Raw genomic sequence first — 25,624 nt, 5'->3', positions numbered from 1 at the left:
AATCAATCCATCTTCTCCATTCCAGCTTGTATTTCTCACCTGAATGGTCCTTAAGATATGCTGATATTTTAGCCATCTCTGCTAAGTTTGTTACTTTTAATGTTCATTCTTGAATAGTAGGCAATTCTTCCTTCTTCCAGTACTGCGCCACCAACAGTCTTGCTGCCGTTGTAAGATTCAAAATCAAATTAGTCTCTATAACTGTACAGCCTGTAATTATACCTAACAGGAATAACTGAGGAGTAAACTTTATCCTCTTTTTAAGAATATTTTGCAAAATCCACCATATTTTTATCCAAAATGCTTTAACCTTTTTACAAGTCCACCATATATGTGTCAAAGCTTTCTTGAGTTTCTCAGTTAAGCAAGAATGTTCTTGTTCTCTTTTCAGATTGCCGGGTCCTTCCGGGAGGTAGCAGCGTGTTTCACAAAGGAGGAGTGGGCTCTGCTGGATTCCATGCAGAAATCCCTCCATGGGGAAGTCATGATGGAAAATTCTAGAAATGTGACTTCTCTGGGTAAGGACCCTTATTTCTCTGAGTTCACAGTGGAATTGAAAGCAAGTAAGAACTAATTAGGCGAAAGCCCTTACATAGTCATTTGTCCCTGAAATTTCCCTCCTCTTTCTTTTTCTGGATCTCATCTTTCCCATCAAAGCATGTCTTCCTTTTCCTCTCAGCTAGTCCTTTGTCTTTTCATATATTTTGCATTTGGATCCGTGTTCCTTCTCTCCCTTTTGAACTTAGTCCATATTCTTTGAAAATCCCGGTAGTCTATATTCCCATTAATGATATGGTGAGCACAGTGGTGGGAGTCCTTCGGGATTGGGCGCATACAAAACCAATAAACGAACAAAACGGGATCCTACTGGTTTAATAACCAGTTTGGTGATTGTGTGCTTCACGCCTACACACAGTTGTGAGAAAGTTTACCTTCCGCATTGCTGCTGGGAAGGAAAACAGCTGAGGGGCGGCAATCTGCTCTGCCGTGTGACTCAGCTGAGAGCATAAAGTTCAGTTAAATGCAAAAGTGGGTGAGTGAGCACAGCTGATCATTGGAGCTACCAGTTCGCCCGAACCGATAGAATCCCACCCCAGGGTGAGCCATATAATCAGTGTAAAGTTGTCAAACAGATGATTATTGTAGAACAGACGATTCAGGAATGAGAATATAGACCCAACATTCACAGAAAAGACTTTTTCAATCCTCGCCATCAAATTACATAAAATTCACTATTACCGGTGAACATCAAAGGTCCCCTTTCCATCAGAAGTTACTTTAATATTTGCACTATTATCATCTGTCCTATGTTCCCCTGGAGATCTTGCAGGACATATAACTTTGTGGAAGATGTGCATGCCGTATTTTTCAGAGTGTAAGACGAACTGGAGTATAAGATGAAACAAGATTTCGAAGAGGAAAACAAGAAAAAAATTAGTCTTTGGCCTCCCATCCCCCCACATCCAGCCCCCAGGAGCACTCTGCAGGCCTCCCAAACCCTCTGCATGACCCGTTTTTCACAAAAACAGGACATGCGGGGCAGGGTTTCAGGAGGCCAAAAATGGCCATATTCGGTGTATATTTCCACCCTCTTTTAGGGTGGTAAAAGTGCATCTTATACTCTGAAAAGTACGGTACCTATCCAACTAACATACATTTTGGTTCTAATGTCCTGAGTTTTTGATTATGAAACAAACCTTTCGTGATTCTTTTGACAATAATGATGGGTCAATATTTCCCGTAGCCAGTCCAGGCTTCAAGTTTGAACAGTTTCATGTTCTATTGATTAACTCCAGCTGATTAAAATCCAAAATCCTAATGGTTGCAGGCAACATCTCAATCCTTTTAACTACAACATATTTTCATTACCACCTTTTTCTTTCCTCTTCTATTTTGCACCTTGTTTATTTATTTATTTTATATATATTTATTAGCAGGGGGGGAGGGGGAGACCAGCTCATGAAATCAAAGAAATAGCAATAGCAATAATTAGGCTTATATACCGCTTCATAGGGCTTTCAGCCCTCTCTAAGCGGTTTACAGAGTCAGCATATTGCCCCCAACAACAATCTGGGTCCTCATTTTACCCACCTCGGAAGGATGGAAGGCTGAGTCAACCCTGAGCCGGTGAGATTTGAACAGCCAAACTGCTGAACTGCAGTCAGCTGAAGAAGCCTGCAGTGCTGCATTTAACCACTGCGCCACCTCGGCTCTTAGCATCTGAAATAGTTGTGTAAGCACAATCTAATACAGTGGTACCTTGGTACTCATCGTTAATTGGTTCCGGGAGGTGTCAAAATGCATTGAGTACCAAATTGTAATGAGTTTCAAAGCAGTTGAGTACCAAGATATCATTGTATAAGGTATAACAATGAAGAAAGAAAATCTTGCAGATGCTAATCAACTCCCATTAGAAGTAGCTGATTAACTAACGGAAGTTGATCTTCGGTGCCCCACCCAGTTCCTGTGTGAAAGGTCTTAAAAGATTTACACTTCTTTTTTATATCTCTCTCTTTTTCTTTTTCTCACTTATTCCCCCCGTAGAAGGAGATGAGCAGGAAACTGTGAACGATCAGAAACTAGATATAGCGATGTCAGAAACATTGGAGGAAGAAGTGGGGCAGGAGACTTCTGAATATCAGTGGAGCTCAAAGATACACGAGGAATACCACCTTCAGTATATGGGAGATAATTCATCCCCTTCCCAGTGTGCGGACGTCCTTGAGCCCTCAATCCAACAGGAACACATGGAAAACAGAACGGACTCTTGGCTACTACATAGGACAATATTAAAAAATAACTTGGACTTAGATAATCAATGTGCAACCGAGGCTGACTACAACCACGATGAAGGCACAAACTCTGAATTGTCTTGCAGGCAAACCTTCCCTCCTCCTTCGTATCCAGAAATCCACATTGGGGAGAACTCCTATAAATGCACAGAGTCCGGAGAGGAGCTCAGTGAGCCCAGTAACCTTGCTCCCCCTAAAACAATACCAAAAGGCAAAAGAGCACATAAATATCTAGAGCATGGAAAAAAGAACTTCAAGCAGAGTAATCTGCTTAATGCCCAGACGAAGCTTCACAATGAGAAACCCTATCAGTGCAAGGAGTGTGGAAAGAGCTTCAGGAGCAGCAGTCACCTGACTTCCCATCATAGGATCCACACAGGAGAAAAACCTTACAAATGTATAGAGTGCGGAAAGAGCTTTAGACAACGCAGCCATCTTATTTCTCACAGAAGGATCCACTCAGGTGAAAAACCATATACGTGCATAGAGTGTGGAGAGAGCTTCAGGTTGAGCAGTCAGCTGACCTATCACATGTGGAACCACACAGGGGAGAAGCCATATAGTTGTGCAGAATGCGGGAAAAGTTTCAGCAATGTCAGTTCGCTCACATGCCATAAAACTATCCATACAGGAGAGAAACGATATAAATGCACAGAGTGTGGGAAAAGGTTCCGGAACAGCAGTCATCTTACTTCCCATAAAAGGATCCACACAGGGGAGAAACCATATAAATGCGCCGAGTGCGGGAAGTGCTTCAGAGACAGCTCTGCCCTGGTGTCCCACAGAACCATCCACACAGGAGAGAAACCATACAAGTGTATGGAGTGTGGAAAGAGTTTCAGCCAGGGATACTCCCTTACGACCCATCAGATGATCCATTCAGGGGAGAGGCCATACAAATGTATGCAGTGTGGAAAGAGCTTCAAATGGAATAGTCACCTTACGGCCCATCAAAGGATCCACACAGGAGAAAAACCGTATAAATGTGTGCAGTGTGGAAAGAGCTTCAAAAACAGGAGTAACCTCACCAGCCATAAAAGGATCCACACAGGAGAAAAACCGTATAAATGCACGGAGTGTGGAAAGTGTTTCAGAGGCAGCTCTGCCCTTATTTGCCATAAAACCATCCACACGGGAGAAAAACCGTATAAATGTATTGAATGCGGCAAGAGCTTCAGCAGAGGCAGCTCCCTTACTTTCCATAAAAGGATCCACACGGGAGAGAAACCCTATCAGTGTCTGGAGTGTGGAAAGAGCTTCAACCAGAGTAATTCCCTTATTTTCCATAGTAGCGTCCACACGGGGGAGAAACCATTTAAATGTACAGAGTGTGGAAAGAGTTTCAGCAAAGAAGGTTGCTTTATTTCCCATAAAAGGATCCACACAGGAGAGAAACCGTACCAATGTATGGAGTGTGGAAAGACCTTCCGATTGAACAGTCAGCTTACTTCTCATCAAAGGATCCACACGGGAGAAAAACCATATCACTGTACGGAGTGTGGAAAGACGTTCCGATTAAGCAGTGATCTCACTTCCCATAAAAGGATCCACACAGGAGAGAAACCATATGAATGCATGGGCTGCGGAAAGAGCTTCAAGCGAAGCAGTGACCTTACTTCCCATAAAAGGATCCACACTGGAGAAAGACCGTACCAGTGTATGGAGTGTGGAAAGACCTTCACAATGCGATCGTCCCTAACTTCTCACAAAAGGATCCACACAGGGGAGAAACCTTATCAGTGCACAGAGTGCGGAAAGAGTTTCCGTGAAAATGGATCTCTCACGATTCATAAGAGGATCCACACTGGAGAGAAACCGTATCAATGTATGGAGTGTGGAATGAGTTTCAGATTACGCAGTCAGCTTGCGTCTCACAAGAGTATGCACAGGAGTTTATCTGTAGAGCCTGGATTGTAGGAGAAAAAATGGCATTGATTAGAACAGGCAAAACTACCCCCTTCTCAGGGGCAAAACTAACCCTCTCCACTCACCCATAGAAGGCCCAGGAGTACAGAGATACTGAGAGGTGAGCAAAGGCTTTGGGAAGCAAGGCCCATATATGACAAGCCATAAAAATATCCTTAAAAACTTACTATGTTCATATAATACATTGTTCACTCAAATACATTATTATTTTTGTAACTCTGTTCCATTGCCCCACGGATTCCATATCTGACTTTGCTAACAAAGCCACCCATCACATACATGCTTAATTCAATTATTTTTGACAATCGTATGTATATTCTAGTTTGTGTAAGTGTGTAAGGAGAGATTTCCTTCCTGTTTAGACTTTGTTTCTGCTGTCTCTAGTACTATAATAAATATATTCTTTGGTGGACAATGTTCTAGTTTCCCTTTTAAATAAAATCTTGGGATAGTTTGTGAGAGAATCTAATCTTAGAGGGAAAAGATTCAGTTATGTTTCCTGCTTATAGTAACATGGGTATTGAAAGAATAGGAACAAGGTATAGGAAAATATTTGTAGCTCAGGGTCGAAATGATGGGTCCCTGATGCTCTTTAAGCTTGCTTGTTTTCTTGCAGACATTTCATTAACAAACTATGTAACAAAATCAGTGCTGGGTATAGCAACAGTTAATAGTATAGTATAAGGACAGTTATTGTTCCTCAATGAATCCATTAGGAAACAAACTAGATTTGTAACTTTCTTGAGGAATCTGGAACTTTATTTTCATTGCAATAGCAATAGCAGTAGACTTATATACCGCTTCATAGGCCTTTCAGGACCACAATGATCTGACCATTTCAAGGGTAACCACCAGCATGCCATTAATTAAACAACTCAGTGCTTCTTTCTGGCAAAGCCAGTGGTGAAATTCAATTTTTTTTTACTACCAGTTCTGAGGCCGTAGCTTGGTAAGCATGGAAGGGGAAGGATACTGCAAAATCTTCATTCCCTCCCCACTCCAGGGGAAGATTACTGCAAAATCTCCATTCCCACTCCATTCTGTGGCCAGCCAGAGGTGGTATTTGCCGGTTTTCCGAACTACATTTCCGCTACCGGTTCTCCAGAACTTGTCAGAACCTGCTGAATTTCACCCCTGGGCAAAGCTATATTGATTTGAGAATTCATTAACAACCTAACTCAAGGGAGACATCACAATATTTATAATTTGCATGAAACTGTCCGCACTGTGAAGTAAATTTAAATGGGTAGATTATTTATACAGCATAATGGATAGTGTACATTCAGGAAGGAACAATGAAGAAAGGAAGTGAAATAATTTTTGAAACCATTGCTGGGAGAAGCTTTCCAATCCTACGAGTTTTTGATTGATTGTCTGCCACAAGAGTGGGTTTTTGTTTTTGAACCATCAGTAACCATATTGACTCAGACTCTATAGACACAAAGCAATGGAAATCTGGGCAGAATTTGGACAGAAAATGTGCCTTCACTTCAATGACTGCAAGGATGGTGAAAAGCTTTCAAATAAAAAAGTCGATGATACGTGCAGAAATATAATTTTAATACCGGTAATAAAACTATTTCCTGTTTTAACTACTTACTATCTACAAGCTCTTTATCTACCCTTTATCTCTTTTTCTAAAGTTTCTTTATCTACACTAGATTCTGTAAAGTCCATTCTCCATAGTGAGGGGAAGAGTATCCAGGATGGGTTGACCTTATCCTCCCGTTGATTGGACTGAGTCAGATAAGCTCTTGGTATACGCCCCTGGTCCACCAGACACCACCCAGTTATCAACTCAGTCCCTCAACTGGATGGTTTGCCATCCTGGATCTCCGATAAATTTGAAGATATTTGAAGAAAGGAAAAAATTCAATTGTCTCCCTACTGCAGCAGCTGCATGCGAACTGGAAGCTCCCTGAGCTGCGAGGGATTGGCAAAAGCCCCCCCCCCCCGAGCGGCACGCTGCCCAGGCCTCTGAGTGAGAGAAGCATCACTCAGAAAAGAAATCTGCCGGGCAAGCAGAAGACAAAGGGCACAAGCCTTCCAAAGGCAAGCCCTGCCGCGGAGGTTCTAGCAGCGCCGGAGTGCTCCGCCGCTCCCCACAAGGGTCGAGCGGCGAGCCGCAGCTGTTTAAAATGTCCCGGAGTGCCTGCGCTGGCAGCGATCACCAGAGAAAAAGGTGAGAGCCAGAGAGGCTCAGGAAGAGCTGATTTTCATAATGTTTTATTCTGGGTCTCCAATATAGAGGAAGTCCGCAGATAATGATGGTTACAGTGGTGCAGCAACTTTACACTGTACTAAACAAATAGTACTTAATGCCCAATTCTTCATAATAGGTAGTCCTCGACTTACAACCATAATTGAGCCCAAATTTCTGTTGGTGAGACTGTTGTTAAGTGAACTTCACAGACCTGCCACAGTTAAGTGAATCACTGCAGTTGTTAAGTTAGTAACATGCTTGCGAAATGAATCGGGTTTCTCCATTGACCTTGCTTGTGAGGCGCTCATAAAAGGCAATTACATCATTCCAGAACATTGGAACCGTCATTAATATGAACCAGTTGCCAAGCATCCGAATTTGGCATGACCATGGGGATGCTGCAATAGTTCTAAGTGTGAAAATGGTCATAAGTCACTTTTTTCAGTGCTGTTATATTTGAACAGCCACTAAACAAACAAGTAAATTGAGGACTTCTTGTAAGTTACCATGTCCCAGGGTCATGTAATTACCTTTTGTGACCTCCTCACAGTGTCACTGGGAAGCCAGACTCACTTAATAGTTGTGTTACTAACTTAAGTGCCATGATTCACTTAACACTAGTGGCAGAAAAAGTCATAAAATGGAGCAAAACTCAGTTGTCTTGCATGGACTCAGTTGTGGTTGTTGAGGACTACCTGTGAGGTTAGGAAGGACCAAGCTGGGAATAGCTGAGATCTGGGTGGAATCTTACCTAAACCGAGTGGGATTCAGTTTAGACTTCAAGACTAAGAATAATTTTATCGTCGCTTTGAATGTGCACTAATCGCATACTTTAAAATGAAATTTCATTGTATACCGTTAACCATAAGGGCCCCTCTCTGAGGGTGATGGGCAGTTAAGAAAAATGAAATATAAATAAGCAAAATGATAACCTGTACTATTAAAATGATGATAAATTAGAGTTGTGACATGTTATTACCGCATTGCTTAGCAAAGGCCCAATTATTTATTTGTGTACGGCCGATTTCTCTACTTCTGTCGTATTCATCCCTGTACAGCTCCTGCTCTATGAAGTCAAGTCCCTTTCCCCAAAGAGTTCAGGGTATTTTTTTTATCTTTTTAAATTTCTGATTTCTATTTTCATTCAGTTTTAATTTCCCATCCTTTTTTAAAAAATCCCAACTTCTCCCCTCTTGTCTTCCTCTGAGGGAAATTTTCCCCTCAGGTTGATTCTGAGGGAAGCCAAAAAGCCTCTCTCTCTCTCTCTCTCCTCAGTTTCCTCAGCTGCTGCCTCCTTCCTAGCTGCCTCTCCTGAAGTTAATTTAATTTAAATGTAACACACTCTTTTTTGGCTTTGTTTATTCAGCCTAGTTATTTAAATTTCACTCTTTCTTTGGCTTTGTTTATTCAGCCTAGTTGTCAAGGCTGAGGTGACAGAAACTGCCCCCAGGAGCCATCTTACCCTCCCTCAACCTTTCTTCCCTGCCTCCCTGTCAAGTGGTGGTATCTGATTGGCCACTGCTGCTGAGTGACTGGCAGCTGTGTCATCCTGACAATGGAGACAGGCTAAAACAGGAGTGGCAGAAGTCCAGGAGGGATTTGTGAGCTGCTCAAGCAGTTGGGCTCCAGGGGGCGCTCAGGGTCCTTTCTGGGGACAGGTTGCCTGAACTCTCTGACCCTGCCTGGAAGTCACATGTGAATGGATCTTGAACCCGCTCCTCTCCTTGCCATTGTCCTCTGGGGCAAAGGGACAGGAGCTTGGGCCTCCAAGGGACACTAGGAGAAGTCAAAACTCCAGAAGAGACTCCCTGAAGGCTGTCGGAGGAAATCCATCGAACCAAGCGCTATACCAGCCTTGGGATTTCCTAGTGGTGACCTGTGCAACAAAACAAGGATTTTCCCCCTCACATCCCTGCAGAGCTGCCTGGCAGCCTTTTTCAAAACGGCTTCAGAACATTTGATAGAAACTTCACTGATGGGATTGTCTGCAGGGCTGTTATGAGGACTATTGAGACCCAGTTTAATCTGTGTCGGAATAGAGCTGGACAGTACCTTGGAGGTCTTCTAGTCCAACCCCCTGCTCATATAGGAGACCCTACACCATTTCAGACAAGTGGCTGTCCAGTCTCTCCTTAAAAACCTCCAGTGATGAAGCAACCATAACTTCTGGTGGCAAGCTGCTCCACTGGTTTATTGTTCTCACTGTTAGGAAGTTTCTCCTTAATTCCAGGTTGCTTCTCTCCATTAGTTTCCATCCATTGTTTCTTGTCCTGCCTTCAGTTGCTTTGAAAAATAAGTTGACCCCCCTCTTTTTATGGCAGCCCCTCAAATATTGGAATACTGCTATCATGTCACCCAAGTCCTTCATTTCACTAGACCAGGGGTCGGCAACCGTAAGCACTCAAAGAGCCGTTTGGACCCGTTTCCCACAAAAAAATAAAGCACCGGGAGCCACAAAATCCTTCCGGTGCCTGACTATTTCCTGAGCGGCCACAAAACTAGCATATGTAGTTGAATTAAACAATCTGTTTTCTTCTGAAACTTTCCTTTTCTCGGATTTATCCAAGAAAACCTCAATAAATCACATGCCAGTGGGTGTCGCACATTAGTGGTTGTGACACATATTTTGAGCAATAGGGAGCCACAGCAGAGGGATGAAAGAGCCGCATGCAGCTCCAGAGCTGCTGGTTGCTCACCCCTGCTCTAGAGAAGCCAAACCCGAATCCTGCAACCATTCCTTATATGTTTTAGTCTCCAGGCCTTTAATCATATTAGTTGCTGTCTGCACTTTTCCAAAAGTCTCAACAGCTTTTTTATAATGTGGTGACCAAAACTGGATGCAAGATTCCAAGTGTGGCCTTACTAAGGATTTATACAGTGGTACCAATACTTCACAAGGTTAAGGCACCAGGCTAGAAAGACTGCAGCTCCAATATTTTGTGTAAGGCAGCATTCAGAGTTTCTCCTGTGGTGTAAGTCAGTCTTTGGGCGAGAGTCCCAGTGATTCCTGCAGCCCGCTAGTGGCCAGCAGAGCTGGCAGTATATTCGGACAGTGAGGAGGTTGGGGAGGAACACGGGCCAGTCCTGGAGTCTGGGGAAGGCTCTGATGAGGGCTCTGTGTTGGAGGCAGAGAGGGGGCCAGGGCCATATGCCAGTTATCAGCTGCCTTCAGAGTTGGATATCAGTGGGGCAGAAGAACGTCTGGAGCCTGTTCCCAGTGTGCGCATGAGCAGAGCTGCCAGACGAAGGGAACAGCTAAAAAACAGGGGTCAACTTGGGAGTAAGGCCGCAGGTGGACGATGAGTGGCCCCTCTCAGAGGAAATAAAAGAGGAGCAAAAGGGGAGTGGAGTTTGCAGGAGACAAATTAGTTTGCTTCATTGGTTCGTGACTCTCCGAGATTCCTTGCCAAGGTCTGCAGAGATCGACCTGGCAGCTCTCCAAGCCAGATAAAGTCTGTGACTGTAAATTCTCCCTTGAAAGACTTTGCTGGATGTGAATGAGCAGAATTCACAGTAAATTAATAAAAGGGGTTTTTGTTGGCACCAGGAGTTTACTTCAGGCTCTTGGGAAGCCTCTTAAAATACATTGCTTCGTGAGGATATGAAGGGATTTACGTCCAAGGCTTTGAACAAAGAGTTGTGCCAGCCAAATTGAGGCAGAGGAGCAGCAGCCTTGGAGATGGGGTTAATTTCCTCTCTGAAAATAATCAAGGCAAAAGGGTTTCTTTGGGATCAAGTACTGACTCCAGATCTCCAAATATAGACCTTGTCTTCAAGCACGTCAGCCGTTGGAGGCAGAGTGCACTGTCAAGTAAAACAAACACAGGAGGCGGTGAGGCCGACCATGGACAATATGGAAATAACTCCTCGAAGAAAATATTTGTAACTTAAGAGTTGAGCTCTGTGTGTGGTGTGGGTCCTTCGTGCTCCTTGAGCTGGGCTGACTTCCTGCAGGCGTTTCATTACCAAACTAGGTAACACGATCCGTGCCCTGATGCTGCTGCCTTGTTTGGTAATGAAGTGTCTTCACGATGTTCCCTACTTTGGTATAAGGAAACATCTGCAGGAAAACAACCCAGCTCTGGAAACCCCGCCCCCAAGGAACCCACCGAAATAAACAATTTTTCCCCTCAGCGACTCCTTTAACTTTTTGTGCACAAGTCCCGCAAAAGGAAGGAGAGCTGAAAGAAACAGCGTTCCAGTCACCGCCGTTTCCTGGTTGCACAATCCGCTGAAATGCCTTTGCAGACTTCCCAAGCCACACTTGGTGTTGTTTTTTTTAACCTCATCTTCAGCCAAATTCCACCCGGATTTTACCATAAGCATCAGGACCTCTGGGATGTGGGGGGAGGGCTGGATCTCCCATCTTTTCTGAAGATCCTAACAGCCTCAGGGACCCCCAAGAGCTCCAGTGATGTGGGAAGAATCCCCATCATCTGGGTCCCGTCTTCCCCTCTCCGCCAAAGAAAGGTACCCCTTGGGTCTGCCTGTCTCCTCCCCCTCCGCATTTCTTAACCTCTCAGCTCAGGAAAAGGGGTCTCGGCTTGAGCTGGGTAAGGGGAGGCAGTACAAGATTCTTACAGCTCCCTAGGCATCCTTCAAGGCTCACTTGCAGTTTCCAGGGTACTTGTGTCCAAACAGCAGCTCCCGCCTTCCAGGAGCCTCCAGAACCCCCACACAAGGGAGGGAAGCCCCCCCCCTCCAGTGCAGCCGTCTCCATTCCTGGGTCTGCAGGCAAGTGGACGATCCCTCCCCCATGGAAAGATAAGAGCTTTGCCCCAGTAGTGAAATTCAATTTTTTTTTGCTACTGGTTCTGTGGGTGTGGTTTGGTGGGTGTGGCAGGGAAAGGATATTGCAAAATCTCTATTCCCACCCCACTCCAAGGGAACAATACTGCAAACTCTCCATTCGCACCCCAATCCAAGGGAAGGATACTGCAAAATCTCTATTCCCACCCCACTCTGGGGCCAGCCAGAGGTAATATTTACCGGTTCTCTGAACTACTCAAAATTTCTACCAGTTCTCCAGAAGTTGTCAGAACCTGCTGAATTTCACTGCTGCTTTGCCCCATGAAGCCAAGGTGGCGCAGTGGTTAAATGCAGCACTGCAGGCTACTGCTAGATCAGCAGGTCAGCGGTTCAAATCTCACCGGCTCAGGGTTGACTCAGCCTTCCATCCTTCCGAGGTGGGTAAAATGAGGACCCAGATTGTTGGGGGTAATATGCTGACTCTCTGTAAACCGCTTAGAGAGGCCTGAAAGGCCTATGAAGCGGTATATAAGTCTACTGCTATTGCTATTGCTATATGGGGGCTAAGTTCTAGAAGGATCTACAGACAGCCCCCTCCCCCATGCCTTCAATGTTCTCCTCCTCCCCCTCCTCCTCCTCCTCCTCCTCTTCCAGGTTTAAAGCTTTAACTCTTGGCAAAGGACCCACTCCTCAAACAATCAGACCCTGCCGCTCCCACATCAAAACTCACCCCCCACCCCACACAAGCTCAGTTTGGGGGTGGGGGAGCGGTGGCACCTATGGTTCTTTTTCTTACAGCATTTCTGGAGGTGCCAGGCTGGCTGAGGAAGCGGAGCTTCTCCCCCTCTCGGACTCTTAAACCAAAACTGGCGTGAGAGAGTGGAGGGGAGGAGGCGGGAGGACAAGGCGAGACCCACAGACCCATAACCTTAAGAAAGAGCAAGGTGGTGAGATGTGCGCATTTGGGGGGGGGGGACTGTTCAGAAAGCTAGGCGCCCCCTCTGCCTTGCTGCAAAGGATCCCCCCCCTTGTTTCCAGGGGAGAACTCCATAGGGTGGCGAGAGACTGCGGGGGGGAAACTTCCCCTCTCTTGTTTGTGGGGTCTGGAGACTCTTGGGGGAGGGTGCTGGAGCTGCAAGGGAGTCATTTTTGGCTTGGGCACTTGGGGAGCAAGTAAGAAAGTCTTTGGAAGCAGCGTTGGGAAGGGAGCCCCCCTTCCTCCATCCCTTGAAAGTTGCACCCTGAATTAAGACCCTCGAGATGGATGCCCCCCCCATTCTAGGCTTACAAGTTGGGTGAGGAGGGGGGAGAAGAAAGGGAGGGGCTCCACGCTAAGAGCAGATGGCTAAAAGACTGATTTCCTAACCCTTCCCCCTTCTATCTAGATCTGGGTTTCTCAACCTTGAGGTTGTCAGATTAACGGAAGTGGAAGGGATCTCGTAGGTAATCTAGTCCACCCCTCAATCCCGCAGGAGACCCTAGACCCCTTCTGACAGATGGCAGTAGTGTCTTCTTGAAAGCTCCCAGTGATGAAGCTCCCATAACTTCTGAAGGCAACTTCTGTTCCGTTGGTTGATTGATCTGCCAGAAAGTTTATCCTTATTCTCAGGTTGAATCTCTCCTTGAGGAGTTTCTATCCATTATTCCTTGTCTTTGGAAAATAGCTTGACCCCCCCCCACCCCCTCCTGTCTGTGGCAGCCCCTCAGATATTCCACTGTTGTCTCCCCTGGTCCTTTTCTTCACTAGACTAACCATGCCCAGTTCCTGCAACCGTTTTTTTTGCTTTAATCATCTTGCTTGCTCTTCTCTGCACTCTTTCTAGAGTTCGATATCTTTTTTATAGTGGGGTGACCAAAACTGGATGTAGTACTCTAGGTCAGGCAGGAAATCTTGTATCATTCCAGATAAACGGTTTTCCAATCTCTTCTTAAAATCTTCCAATGTTGGAGCATTCATAACATCTGGAGGCAAGTTGTTCCACTGGTTAATTGTTTTAACTATCAGAAAATCTCTCCATAGTTCTGGGTTGCTTCTCTTGGGTAGCCTCTCTCCCCCCAATCCATGCGCCCACCTTCCGCAGCTTATCTGAGCTCACAATGTACTGCAGCACTCTTCCTCAACTTGTGCAAAACCTGTGTTGGTCTCCCCCATCCAATATGGTGCCCGCTCCCCAATTCTTTACCTGGACCCATCCTGCTTCCTGCTTAACAACCCACGTCTTGAGGTTACAACCAGCAGAGCCTGGATCGCTATTGCTAAGTTATCTAGTCATGTAATGTCAGACTTTATGACTGCATCATTTAGCAAGGAAGCCGAGGTGGCGCAGTGGTTAAATGCAGCACTGCAGGCTACTTCAGCTGACTGCAGTTCTGCTGTTCAAATCTCACTGGCTCAGGGTTGACTCAGCCTTCCATCCTTCCGAGGTGGGTAAAATGAGGACCCTGATTGTTGGGGGCAAGAGGCTGACTCTGTAAACTGCTTAGAGAGGGCTGAAAGCCCTATGAAGCGGTATACAAGTCTAATTGCTATTGCTATTGCAATGGCAACCTCACTGTTCTGTGGCAATTGTAACCCCACTTAACAACTGAAGTAATTTGCTTAACTGTGGCAAAAAACAGTTGTAAAATCAGAAGTGACTTCACTTAACACACCCTTGTTTAGCAATGGAAAATCTGATCCCAACTGTGATCGTGAGTATTGTTTCTCCCATGCTGATCTTTTTATTGGAAAGTGCATTTGTCAGGCCTGCAGCCATCTTTTCTTTTGGATCTTTGGCCTGCCACACCATTCTACTATGCACTTTCTATTGTAGGAAAATTGGAGGGGGGATTGTAGGAGTGAGATGCGTTGTAGCCATAACAAAATTATTTCTAGAAAGCCAAGGTCATCCTTTGTCTCTGCACCTCTGCACCTGACCGGAATTGAATGGGTGAAACTGCCAGCATGGCAGTGGGAGATTGGACCAAGGGATGGACTTGTGGGTGTGGGGGCAAGATCTTGAACTTTCAACTATGTGGGGAAAACCAGGAAGCTTTCAGATTTGGGTTTTCCCAGATGTGCCAACATGGCTCTCTTAATAAATTGGAACTTTGAGCAATACTTTGCCTTGGACTCTGATTTACTTTTGTATGCTATTTAGAACCCTGACGTTAACCCCAATCTCCATTAAAATACTTCACCAGCTACCCCAAATTTCAGGAGGTTGTTCGGGGTCCTGAGCCCCAGTGCCGACTTGAACCTGGGCGGTGTAAAGACTTAGGGAAGATGGAGGAAGAGAAGAAGACAGCATTCTTGTTGGGTTTATAGGTTGTCTTATATAAGTTCATATAAGTTCATCTTTGAGGGAGGTGAGCAATTTAGAAATACAAAACATAAAGCTAATTATGAAATAAAAGTGGAACTCATTTCCTCTTACACCAGGAGTCCCCAACCCGAGCAGCAACCCACAGCCTTGAGCCATTTGGCACTGGGCCGTGGATGTGGCAGGCGAGCGTGTGTCCGTATCCCTACTTGTGCAAGTAGTCGATGAGCATGCGTACACATGTGGTCCATTCGCCCAAGCGGCAGGTGCATCTGCCCACTGGTCATGCAAATGGAACTGCACACTTCATGCAGAATCTCCTCATCCCTTATCCGCAACACCAGAAAAATTGGGGATCTCCGTCTTACACTATTCCTTCAGAATGGGAAACAAGGTGGCTGCTCTGCCTGAACCTTTTCCCACATGTCATACATGGATTCGTGTTTCTCCCTTGAATTGGTCCTTTGATGGGAAGCGAGGTTATTGCATTGACTGAAGCTCCTTTCAGGCATTCTGTATTTATAGGGCTTCTCGCCAGTGTGGCATCTCATATGACAGACCAGGCTCACGTTACTAGTGAAGTGCTTTCCACACTCCAGACATTTGTAGGGCTTCTCCTTGTTATGGGTACTTTTATGGGCAGAGAGGCTGCTGCATCGGCTATAGCTCTTGTCACACTCTTTGCACTTGTAAGGTTTCTGCCCTGTGTGGAGCCTCGTGTGGGCAGCGAGGCTATCAGAAGTTCTGAAGCTGTTTCCACATTCACCACATTTATAGGGTTTTTCCCCCGAATGAATCCTCTTATGAGTCGTAAGCTTGTACTTCTGATTGAAGCTCTTCCCACATTCCATGCACTGATAAGGTCTCTCTCCCGTGTGGAGCCTCTTGTGAATAGTAAGCGTGTAATTTTTACAGAAGCTCTTTCCGCACTCTGGGCATATATAGGACTTTTCTACGTGTGTTTTTTTATGGGTACGAAAGACACCCTGGTCAATAAAACACTGTCCACACACGGTACATATATATGGAGTTTTGCCTGAAAGGGGAGAAACGTCACTGCCGAAACCGAAGCTCTTTCCACTCTCCGTGGATTTATACAAATTCTCCCACATGTGGATACTTTGATGAGATCTTAGCTGATTTTTCCACCGGAAGCTCTTTTCGCATTCCGCGCACTGATAGGGTTTCTCCTCTGAATGGATCTTTTTATGACTGCAAAGAGCACTATGGGTGCTAAAACTCTTGCTGCACTCTGTACATGCATACGGTTTTTCTCCCGTGTGGATCCGGTTGTGCAAAGTCAGGTATCTGCTCAATCTGAAGCTCTTCCCACACTCCTTACACTGGTAGGGCTTCTCTTCCATGTGCCTACTTGCGTGAAAAGTCAGTTCTTGGCTCGTGCTGAAGCTCTTCCCATACTGCAGACATTTGTACGGTTTCTCCTCGGTATGGACTCTTTTGTGTTGGGTAAGGTCACTGTTCAATATAAAACTCTCTCCGCATGTCGCACATGGAAATGGTTTCTCCTCCATATGGATTCCAATATGGGAAGAGAGTTCACTCGTCCACCTGAAACTCTTTCCACACTCGGCATATTTCCAGGGTTTCTCTCTTGGGTGGAGCTCTTTACAGGAACTCCTGCTCCTACTGAAGCTCTTTCTACACTCTTTGAATGTCTCAGGTTTCTCTGCAGACCCTGGATGGGTTTGTTGACATGATGTCAAAGAAAAGCTTTGGCTGGAATAGTTTCTCTGCTGTCTGCACTCGCACTTGTTGTCTCTAATTTTAGTTTCACAATGATTACATCTCTCGGACTGATCCCTGGGTATCCCCCCATAGGGTAGGGAATTCTCGTTTTGGCTTCTGGTGTGATCCCCTTGAGTCAGGAATTTGTGGACTTCAGCACGGTGGGAAGCTGGTGATTTCTTCTTCCTAGATGTTCTTTTCTTCCTTTCCCCAAATGTTCCTAATCTCCAGCGGTTCTCAAAAATCTCATTTTCCACTTTAGCCCTCTTTGGTTGCGAAGACTCTGTGTCCGGCGCCTGACAATTCTCACTGTTGTCCTCACCTGTTTCTGGAGAGAGAAACAAAGCGTGAACTATCTTTTAAGACTGGAACTCCAAAGATTAATGCCGATTAGCTAATGAATTAATTCTGATGGGAATTGATCACAGGGTCTTGCAAGATTTTTCATTTCTTGTATAATTATTTTTTTAAATTACATTTTGATTACACAACTATCTCAGAAGTCATCTCTGGGCTGACGTGTTCCCCACTGAGGCTATTGTAACTATTTTTTTTCTTTGCAAAAACAAAAAATGAAGCTTAAAACAAAGGAACAATAGAGAAGACAAAGACTGTAATGAAATGGCGATGCAGATAAGCCACAAATGTTGCTTACAATTCTGCAAAGTTTTATTTTAACTACTGTATTTTTTGGAGCATAAGATGCTCCGAAGAATAAGACGCATCTAGCTTTTGGAGAGGAAAACAAGGGAAAAATATCTGCCTCTGCCTCCCAGCAATTTGCCTCCTTGCAACAAACAGCAAACAGTACAGACAATATACACTGTTTGTAGTGTTACATTTCAATTATACTTGTACAGATGCTGTTAAAATTGATGTACTTTCTGGAAGTATAGTTATTCTCTGCTATTTAAAAGAAGAAACAATATCACTGGGCCTCTTCAGATCAAGCATTTATTTTAAAAAGCTTCTTCATTTTGTTAAGCTGTCTAGAACAATAATAAAGCAGTCTTTAAAAAATAAGACTAATAATTTGAACATTATATAGGCATTTATAGTTGTTGACTTACCTTCTTGCAGCAAACAGCCTGATTAGCACCAGAAAAAAAAAATCTGCCTCCCAGCAATTTGCCTCATGGAGCAAACAGAAAGTTTCACTTTCAATTTCTCCCAATCATCAGCTGTTTCGGTTGCAGGGATTGCTATAGCCTATTGCAGCCTTCGCAAGCCCCATTTCCCTGTTTGCTGCAAGGAAGTAAATTGCTGGGAGGCAGAGGCCAAAAGGTTGGGGTTGAGGGGTGGGCAGGGCTACATTTGGTGTATAAGACGCACCCAAATCTTCACCCTCTTTTAGGGGGCTGGAAAGGTCCGTCTAATACTCCGAAAAATACAGTACCTGGAACTGGGCAAACTGGAGCTCTTTTCACTTTTAGAACAGAATAACAGAGTTGGAAGGGATCTTGAAGATCTTCTAGTCCAACCCCCTTCTTTTGGAGAAGCATATCCTCCAAGGGAGTCATACTAAAATGAGCAACTATGTTTTACAGGAAGAGACAGAAGGAAGTGCATATTTAATTATCTTGAGAAGATGACTGAAAGTTCAGTATAGCAGTATAGGCAGTCTTCACTTAGCGATCCTTATTGACAAGACAAAGTGCTTGTTAAGTGAAACATTACGTGACTGCAACTTGTAACCTCCTGCCAGCTTTCCCTTCAACTGTTTTGTGGGAATATTGCAAATGACTATCACATAACCGTGGAACAAGGCAACTGTCATATATGCGTGATGGTTAGCAGTGCCCAATTGTGATATGACCGTAGAGATGTTGTAATCTTTATGAGAACTATCCACAAGCCATTTTTTTCAGCCCTGTCATCACTTTGAAGAGTCACTAAAAATGGTCATTAAGCAAAACCTACCTATATTTTCCAGATATCTAGAAGGAGGAACAGAACAGAATAGCAAAATAACAAAGAGTTGGAAAGGGCCTTGGAGGTCTTCTAGTCCAACCCGCTAGTGGTGACATGATAGCAATATTCCCATATCTAAAGGACTTCCACAAAGAAGAGGGGGGTCAACCTGCTCTCCAAAGCACCTGAAGGCAGGACAAGAAGCAAAGGATGGAAATGAATCAAGGAGAGAAGCAACCTAGAACTAAGGAGAAATTTCCTGACAGTGAGACCAATTAATGAATGGAATGACTTGTCTCCAGAAGTTGTGGGTGCTCCAACACTGGAGGTTTTTAAGAAGAGACTGCAGAGTCATTTGTCTGCTATAGTATAGCATGGGTTTGGACTAGAAGCAGTGGTGGGATTCAAAAAAATTTCACTACCGGTTCTGTGGGCATGGCTTGGTGGGTGTGGCAGGAGAAGGATACTGTAAAATCTCCATTCCCACCCCACTCCAGGGGAAGGATTCTATAAAATCTCCATTCCCTCCCCACTCCAGAGGAAGATTACTGCAAAATGCTCATTTCCTCCTGATCAGCTGGGACTCGGGAGGCAGAAAATAGATGGAGGCGGGGCCAGCCAGAGGCGGTATTTACCAGTTCTCCGAACTACTACCGGTTCTCCGGTCAGAACCTGCAGAATACCACCTCTGACTAGAAGACCTCCCAAAGCCCTTTCCAACTGTGTTATTATTGTTATAAATAGACTGCTCACTTCCACTATCTGAACTCAGAGCAAAGAGAGGTCTATTACCCAGAGACGCCACGTGTCTAGAATTCTCCTTCATGACTTCCCAGTGGAGAGACTTTTGGGTGGGATCCAGCAGGGCCCACTCCTCCTTGGAGAAACACACCACCACCTCCTGCAAGGACACAGCACCCTGTGTGAGGGGAGAAAATGTTAACAGATACCCTCAAGGTTTGGAAAGATCTCTGCTTTAATCTTCATTAGGCATTTCTCCACATCCACGCGCATTTCGCGACAGCCCGCTTTCCACCAAGCTGGAGGCCCATCCAGTAAGCTGGTGGACATTGAGGATGTTCAACCACTTGGAGGACATCCAATGGTCAAATGTGGGCAGGATTCCAAATTGTAAGAAGAAAACAATGAAGCATTACAGTTTCTACAGATTCAACCGCACCTTCAGTATTCCCTTTCCAGAAAAGAGGGGGACCTCTTCTGACACCATATGAAGGAAAAACCCAAAGTGGATGATCCACTGATGGACCTTCTCAAAGCTCTAGTTTGGATTTTGGACTTCTTCCTTCCCCAAAGGAAAAAACTATGCCTCGTGCTTTTTTTGGGAAGCCTCGGTCAGAACATCTACAAGCGTCTCTGGGCCACTTACAAATTTTAAAAACTAATAATCATTAAAACGATATAAAGTCAGCCTGTGGCGAGAGGGGCGGCCAACAAGTTTAATAAAGAATAAATAAATAAAGGAATAAATAAGAATAGTTTTTAGGCCTGTCATTTCAAGAGGCTCACACATCACATGAATAGCCAGGTTGAAGGTTAGAGGATTATAATTTTATCTTGACTCTTCAATGTTCTGGAGTCCTTAAAGAGAACCTCTGTGATTATGGGTCATTCCCCTACCTGAGCTGGAGAGAGTGTTTCTGCTTCATCAGAAAAAGAAGGCATTTCAACAAGGTCCCGTGGCGATGGGCCATATCCTGCAAGGGAGACAAATGAACGGGAAGAAGGGAATTTCAGAAGGCTATTCTTAAGAATTTGCGGGATGACACTCTATGTAAAAACCTTTTCACCTTCAAGGTAACCCTGTGAATTCAGGTTCTGAAGATGGGAGAAGCTGGCCATCATTGGCCACGAAGACAGAATCCATCCTTACCTGCTGAGATCTCAAGTATGTCATTTTCCTGGGAGATTCCCTTGAAAAGCATCCCCTGAGAGGAATCTGAGGAATCCATCGTCCTGTAGGCAACTTGTGGCTCCACCTTGATGGAGCTTTCCTATAAATAAACCACAGCAAGGGAAAAAAAGATAGAATCAGAATCCTGGAACCTAAGCAAGGAATCATTGCTTTTGACTACGGCCTTATTCAATATGGAAATAGAGCAAATTTTATCTTTCTTATGGATACAATAGCAGAGCTGGAAAGGACCTTGGAGGTCTTCTAGTCCAACCCCCTGCCTAGGCAGGAAACCCTATACCGTTTCAGACAAATGGCTATCCAACATCTTCTTAAAGACTTCCAGTGTTGGGGCATTCACAACTTCTGGAGGCAACTTCTGTTCCACTGATTAATTGTTCTCACTGTCAGGAAATTTCTCTTCAGTTCTAAGTTGCTTCTCTCCTTGATTAGTTTCCACCCATTGCTTCTTGTTCTACACTCAGGTGCCTTGGAGACTAGTTTGACTCCCTCTTCTTTGTGGCAACCCCTGAGATATTGGAAGACTGCTATCGTGTCTCCCCTAGTCCTTCTTTCTATTAAACTAGACATACCCAGTTCCTGCAACTGTTCTTCATATGTTTTAGTCTCCAGTGCCCTAATCCTTTTTGTTGCTCTTCTCTGCACTCTTTCTAGAATCGCCATTGTGGCAACCAAAACTGAATGCCGTAGTCCAAGTGTAGCCTTACCAAGGCAGGGGAGTCCAGGGGAGACACAATAGCAGGTGTTCCAATATTTGAGGGGCTGTCCCATAGAGGAGGGGGTCAAGCTATTTTCCAGGGCACCTGAAGGCCAGACAAGGAACAATGAATGGAAACTGACCAAGGAGAGATTCAACCTGGAAATAGGGAGACATTTTCTGACAGTGAGATCAACCAACGGAACAGAAGTTGCCTTCAGAAGTTGTGGGAGCTTCATCACTGGAGGCTTTCAAGAAGAGATTGGACTGCCATCTGTCAGAAATGATGTGGAGTCTCCTGATTGGTTGGGAAGTTGGAGTAGATGACCTACAAAGTCCCTTGCAACTCTGTTAATCTGTTAAAAGTTCAAAAAAAATCCTGGTAGGGCTCCATTTGGAGAAATCAAGAATCAGATTCCTCACCTCCCTTTCTTTGCCGCCTCTCTGGCTCAGCAGAAGGCCTTCGGCCAAGGCCACCGCCTGGGAGCTGGTTTCCACTCCACATTCCCTCACCCAGCTGGCAATCTCCAGGGGAAGGATGGCCAGGAACTGCTCCAGGAGCACCAGATCCAGCATCTGAGCCTTGGTGTTCCTCTCCGGCTTTAACCACTGGTGGCAAAGGCGATGGAGGCGGCTGCAAACTCTTCGGGGTCCCTCCGACTCCTGGTAGCAAAACCCTCTGAACTTCTGCTGGTGAACCTCCCAAGAGAGGTTGTCTTCTTCTAGGAACTTCTGCCTGGTCCTTTGGTCAAACTCTTCCCGATGCTCCGTCGGATGACAAGGGCTGGTTCCTGTCGGGCCTCTTGACTCCATCTTCTCCCTGGACTCCGCTGAAGATACAGAGACTTGGATTGGGGTCTCTTGGCTTTCTAAAGGGGCTGGCATTGGAGGACTGGAACCTGTGGGAAGAATCGAGGATCTCGATCAAGGCTTACCGTATTTTTCGGAGTGTAAGTTGCACCTTTTTCCCTCAAAAAAGGATGAAAATCTGGGTGCGTCTTATAGACTGAATGCAGCATTTTTGGCCTCCCAAAACCCCGCCCCCTTTGCAAAATGGCCGTGCATAGCCTTTAAGAGGCTTCCAGAGTGCTCCTGGAGGCTGGGGAGGGCAAAAATGAGTGAAAAACGGGCTGTTTTTTTGCTCATTTTAGGGCCCCCAGCCCCGAGGAGCACTGTACAAGCCTCCTAAAGGGTACACATGCCCTTTTTTTGACAAAAAACGGGTCATTTTTGGGAGGTCTGCAGAGTGCAAAAACTTTTTAAAAAAATTTGCTTCTTCAAAATCTTGGTGCGTCTCTAACAGGCAGGCAGAGAACAAGGTCAGATCCTCACAGCATCTATCTAGACAGGTAGTCCCCAACTTACGGCCACAATTGAGCCCCAAATGTCCGTGGCTAAGCAGGACATTTGCTTCTTTTGCTACATTTTTTCACCTTTTCTTGCAACAGTTCTTAAGTGAATGGCTTCGGTTGTTCAGTTAGTAACACGGTTGTTAAATGAGCTTGGATTCCTTACTGGACTTTGCCTGGAGTCGCCTAACCCTGGGTCACTGCAACTGTCATGAGTACAAGCCAGTGGCCAGATATCTGACTTTTGATCATGCGGCCATGGGAATGCTGCAAAAAATTGCTCACAAATCACATTTTTCGGTGCTGCTATAACCGATTACTAAATGAATGGTTGTAAGCCAAGGATGACCTGTGTTTATTGCAGGTACAGCTGGGCGTCTATTTACGACCACAATTGAACCCAACATTTATGCTGCTAATTGAGCCATTTGTTAAGTGAGACTGGCCCCATGTTGCTTGCCACAGTTGATAAGTGAACCACTGCAATAGTTAAGGCTTCCCCGTTGACTTCGCTTGGCAGAAGGTCGCTAAAGAGGAACGCCTGGCCCCAGGACTCTGTGACTGTCATAAGTATGAACCAGTTGCCAAGCGTCCGAAGTTTGAGTTACTTGACCGCTGGGATGCTGCAACGGTCTTGTGTCGAGGACGACATGTGGTTATTGCAGATCATTGCTTCAGCCAGGTTCTGTTCGGAGGCCAACAGCAACAGAAGAACCACAGGTAGTCCTCGACATACAATTTGAGTATTTGAAAATTTATTTATAGGCCGCCCTTTTCCCTGGGGGGACTCAGGGCGGCTTACAACTCAAAGAGGGGGGGATACAGACAATAACACATAAGGACAATACATAATTAAAAATATAGCACAACATTCATACCATTTGGGTGGGGGTGAGTTACATTCTTTAACCCCAGGCCTGACGGGATAGCCAGATTTTAAGGGCTGTGTGGAAGATCTGGAGGGTGGTGAGGGTGCGAATCTCCACGGGGAGATCGTTCCAAAGGGTCGGAGCTACTACCGAGAAGGCTCTCCTCCGCGTAGTTGCCAGTCGACAATTGTTTGTTTTGTGACCATTCAAAGTTGCGATGGCAGTGACAAAAGGGACAGAGGACCGGTTTTCACACGTACGACCATCGCAGCATCCCCAGGATCAATCACGTGATCCAAATTCATCCGCTTGCGAAGTTACTCACCTTTATGACAGTTGCGGTGTCCCCGGGGTCACGTGATTTCATTTTGCACCCTCCAATAGGCCAAGTCAAAGGAGAAAAAAAATCAGATTCAGTGAACAACCCTGTCACTAACTGAACAATGGCAGCAATTCGCTTAACAACAATGGCAAAGCAAGGCCGGACAACGGAGCAAAATTCACTCAACAAATGTCTCACTTAGCAACAGAAATGCCGGGCTCAACTGCGGCCGGACGTCAAGGATGACCTGCACCAGGGGCAGCTTCCGGTCTTGATCTTTGGTTCCCCAAAGCCTTCCTCAGCCGTCCTCCTCCTCCTCACTCCCCCTCTCCGCAAGCCTAAAAGTAAGGTGCAGGGGGGGTTCATTTGGAAGGTTTCAGCTCAGGGTACAACTTCCTGTGGGGAGGGGAGGGAAAAAGGAGGGCCTTTCCCAGGAGGGGGAGTAAAAAGGGGGAGGCTCTCAGGATGAGGAAAAAGGGGGGCTCTATGGATGGGGGAGGAAAAAGGGGGGCTCCCAGGCTGAGGGAGGAAAAAGGGGGGCTCTAAGGATGGGGGAGGAAAAAAGGGGGCTCCCAAGGTGGGGGAGGCTCTCAGGATGGGGAGGAAAAAGGGGGGGCTCTAAGGATGGGGAGGAAAAAGGGGGGTTCCCAGGGTGAGGGAGGAAAAAGGGAGGCTCTAAGGATGGGGGAGGAAAAAGGGGGGCTCCTAAGGTGGGGGAGGCTCTCAGGATGGGGAGGAAAAAGGGGGGGCTCTAAGGATGGGGGAGAAAAAAGGGGGGCTCCCAAGGTGGGGGAGGCTCTCAGGATGGGGAGGAAAAACGGGGGGCTCTAAGGATGGGGGAGGAAAAAGGGGGGCTCCCAGGGTGAGGGAGGAAAAAGGGAGGCTCTAAGGATGGGGGAGGAAAAAGGGGGGGCTCCCAGGGTGAGGGAGGGAAAAGGGGGGCTCTAAGGATGGGGGAGGGGAAAGGGGGGCTCTAAGGATGGGGGAGGAAAAAGGGAGGCTCTAAGGATGGGGGAGGAAAAAGGGGGGCTCCCAAGGTGGGGGAGGCTCTCAGGATGGGGAGGAAAAAGGGGGGGCTCTAAGGATGGGGAGGAAAAAGGGGGGCTCCCAGGGTGAGGGAGGAAAAAGAGAGGCTCTAAGGATGGGGGAGGAAAAGGGAGGGCTCCCAAGGTGAGGGAGGGAAAAGGGGGGGCTCAAAGGATGGGGGAGGGAAAAGGGGGGGCTCTTAGGGTAGGGGAGGAAAAAGCCCTCCCCCAAACTTCCTTGCTTCTCCCCCCCCCCCGTTCCCATGTCCCCCCTGCAGCTCCAGCGTCCCCCCCCCCCAGGAGCAACCCACCCTCAAGCAAGGGAGTGGGTGGCCTCCCCATGCGGAGGATCTCTCCCGCCCCCATGAAAAAAGAGGGACGGGGAGTCGAGGGGGGTCCTTCTGCCCTCCCCTCCCCGCGAAGAACCTGCCGCCATCCACACCTCTCGGCCCTTTTTTGGCGGACAGCCGCGCGGCACCCACCGTCGTTTTCTCCCAGCGGATCCGTAACGGTCAACGGAGGAAGCCCCCCGACTGGGGAAGTCCTCCCGCGCAGGCGCAGGGGGCTCCTCGGAGCGGCGCTCGCCCGCTCCCTGTCGGCGACGGGGCGCCTCGCATGGGATTTTGGATGGGTGAGGGAACGCAAGAGTGAAGGAAATAAGGCAAGGTAAAGTAATGCAATAATAAAATAATGCAAGAGTAAAGGAAATAATGTACCTCCCCCCGAATACAAAGAAATAGGTGGGATGGACTGCGAGTGAATAGGATGGGATGGAGTAGAATAGAGTAGAACATACAATA

General features: G+C 46.1%; 2 protein-coding genes across 3 annotated transcripts in view; one reads left to right on the top strand and one right to left on the bottom strand.

Annotated features, from left to right (window-relative positions):
- LOC148047324 (uncharacterized) overlaps positions 1 to 25,624 on the top strand; it is a 49,227-nt gene that overhangs the window by 7,210 nt on the left and 16,393 nt on the right. The window contains exons 3-4 of the mRNA XM_087711585.1: positions 392 to 518; positions 2,545 to 4,660. Coding sequence (XP_087567711.1) covers positions 458 to 518; positions 2,545 to 4,660 — 2,177 coding nt within the window. The 5' untranslated portion in view covers positions 392 to 457. The remainder of the gene's footprint in view (positions 1 to 391; positions 519 to 2,544; positions 4,661 to 25,624) is intronic.
- On the bottom strand, positions 14,955 to 25,354 carry LOC106554002 (uncharacterized). Of its 2 annotated transcripts, none has more exons than XM_087711406.1 (6): positions 25,267 to 25,354; positions 21,683 to 22,158; positions 20,521 to 20,641; positions 20,268 to 20,344; positions 19,422 to 19,548; positions 14,955 to 17,046 (listed from the first exon to the last, which is right to left on the bottom strand). In XM_087711406.1, the coding sequence occupies exons 2-6, from the start codon at positions 22,142 to 22,144 to the stop codon at positions 15,350 to 15,352; spliced, it is 2,484 nt and encodes an 827-aa protein (XP_087567532.1). In that variant the 5' UTR covers positions 22,145 to 22,158; positions 25,267 to 25,354; the 3' UTR covers positions 14,955 to 15,349. The 2 variants fall into 2 exon arrangements, with proteins under 2 accessions (XP_087567532.1, XP_087567533.1); XM_087711407.1 differs by lacking the exon at positions 25,267 to 25,354 and adding an exon at positions 23,803 to 24,142.

The sequence above is a fragment of the Thamnophis sirtalis genome, unplaced genomic scaffold (assembly GCF_051295495.1).
Source record: "Thamnophis sirtalis isolate CommonGarterSnake01/CBP01778 unplaced genomic scaffold, rThaSir2_p1.2 scaffold_3, whole genome shotgun sequence".
Lineage (NCBI taxonomy): Eukaryota > Metazoa > Chordata > Lepidosauria > Squamata > Natricidae > Thamnophis > Thamnophis sirtalis.
This window is presented reverse-complemented; position numbering and strand designations above follow the sequence as displayed.

Bases quoted from the DNA above. Each gene is read 5' to 3' on its own strand.
- LOC106554002 (XM_087711406.1), bottom strand. From the start codon at position 22,144: ATGCCAGCCCCTTTAGAAAGCCAAGAGACCCCAATCCAAGTCTCTGTA. The intron at 20,345-20,520 runs GTAAGGATGGAT...TCTCCCTTGCAG, and splicing joins CATACTTGAGATCTCAGCAG to GATATGGCCCATCGCCACGG. The intron at 19,549-20,267 runs GTAGGGGAATGA...CCCCTCACACAG, and splicing joins AAACACTCTCTCCAGCTCAG to GGTGCTGTGTCCTTGCAGGA.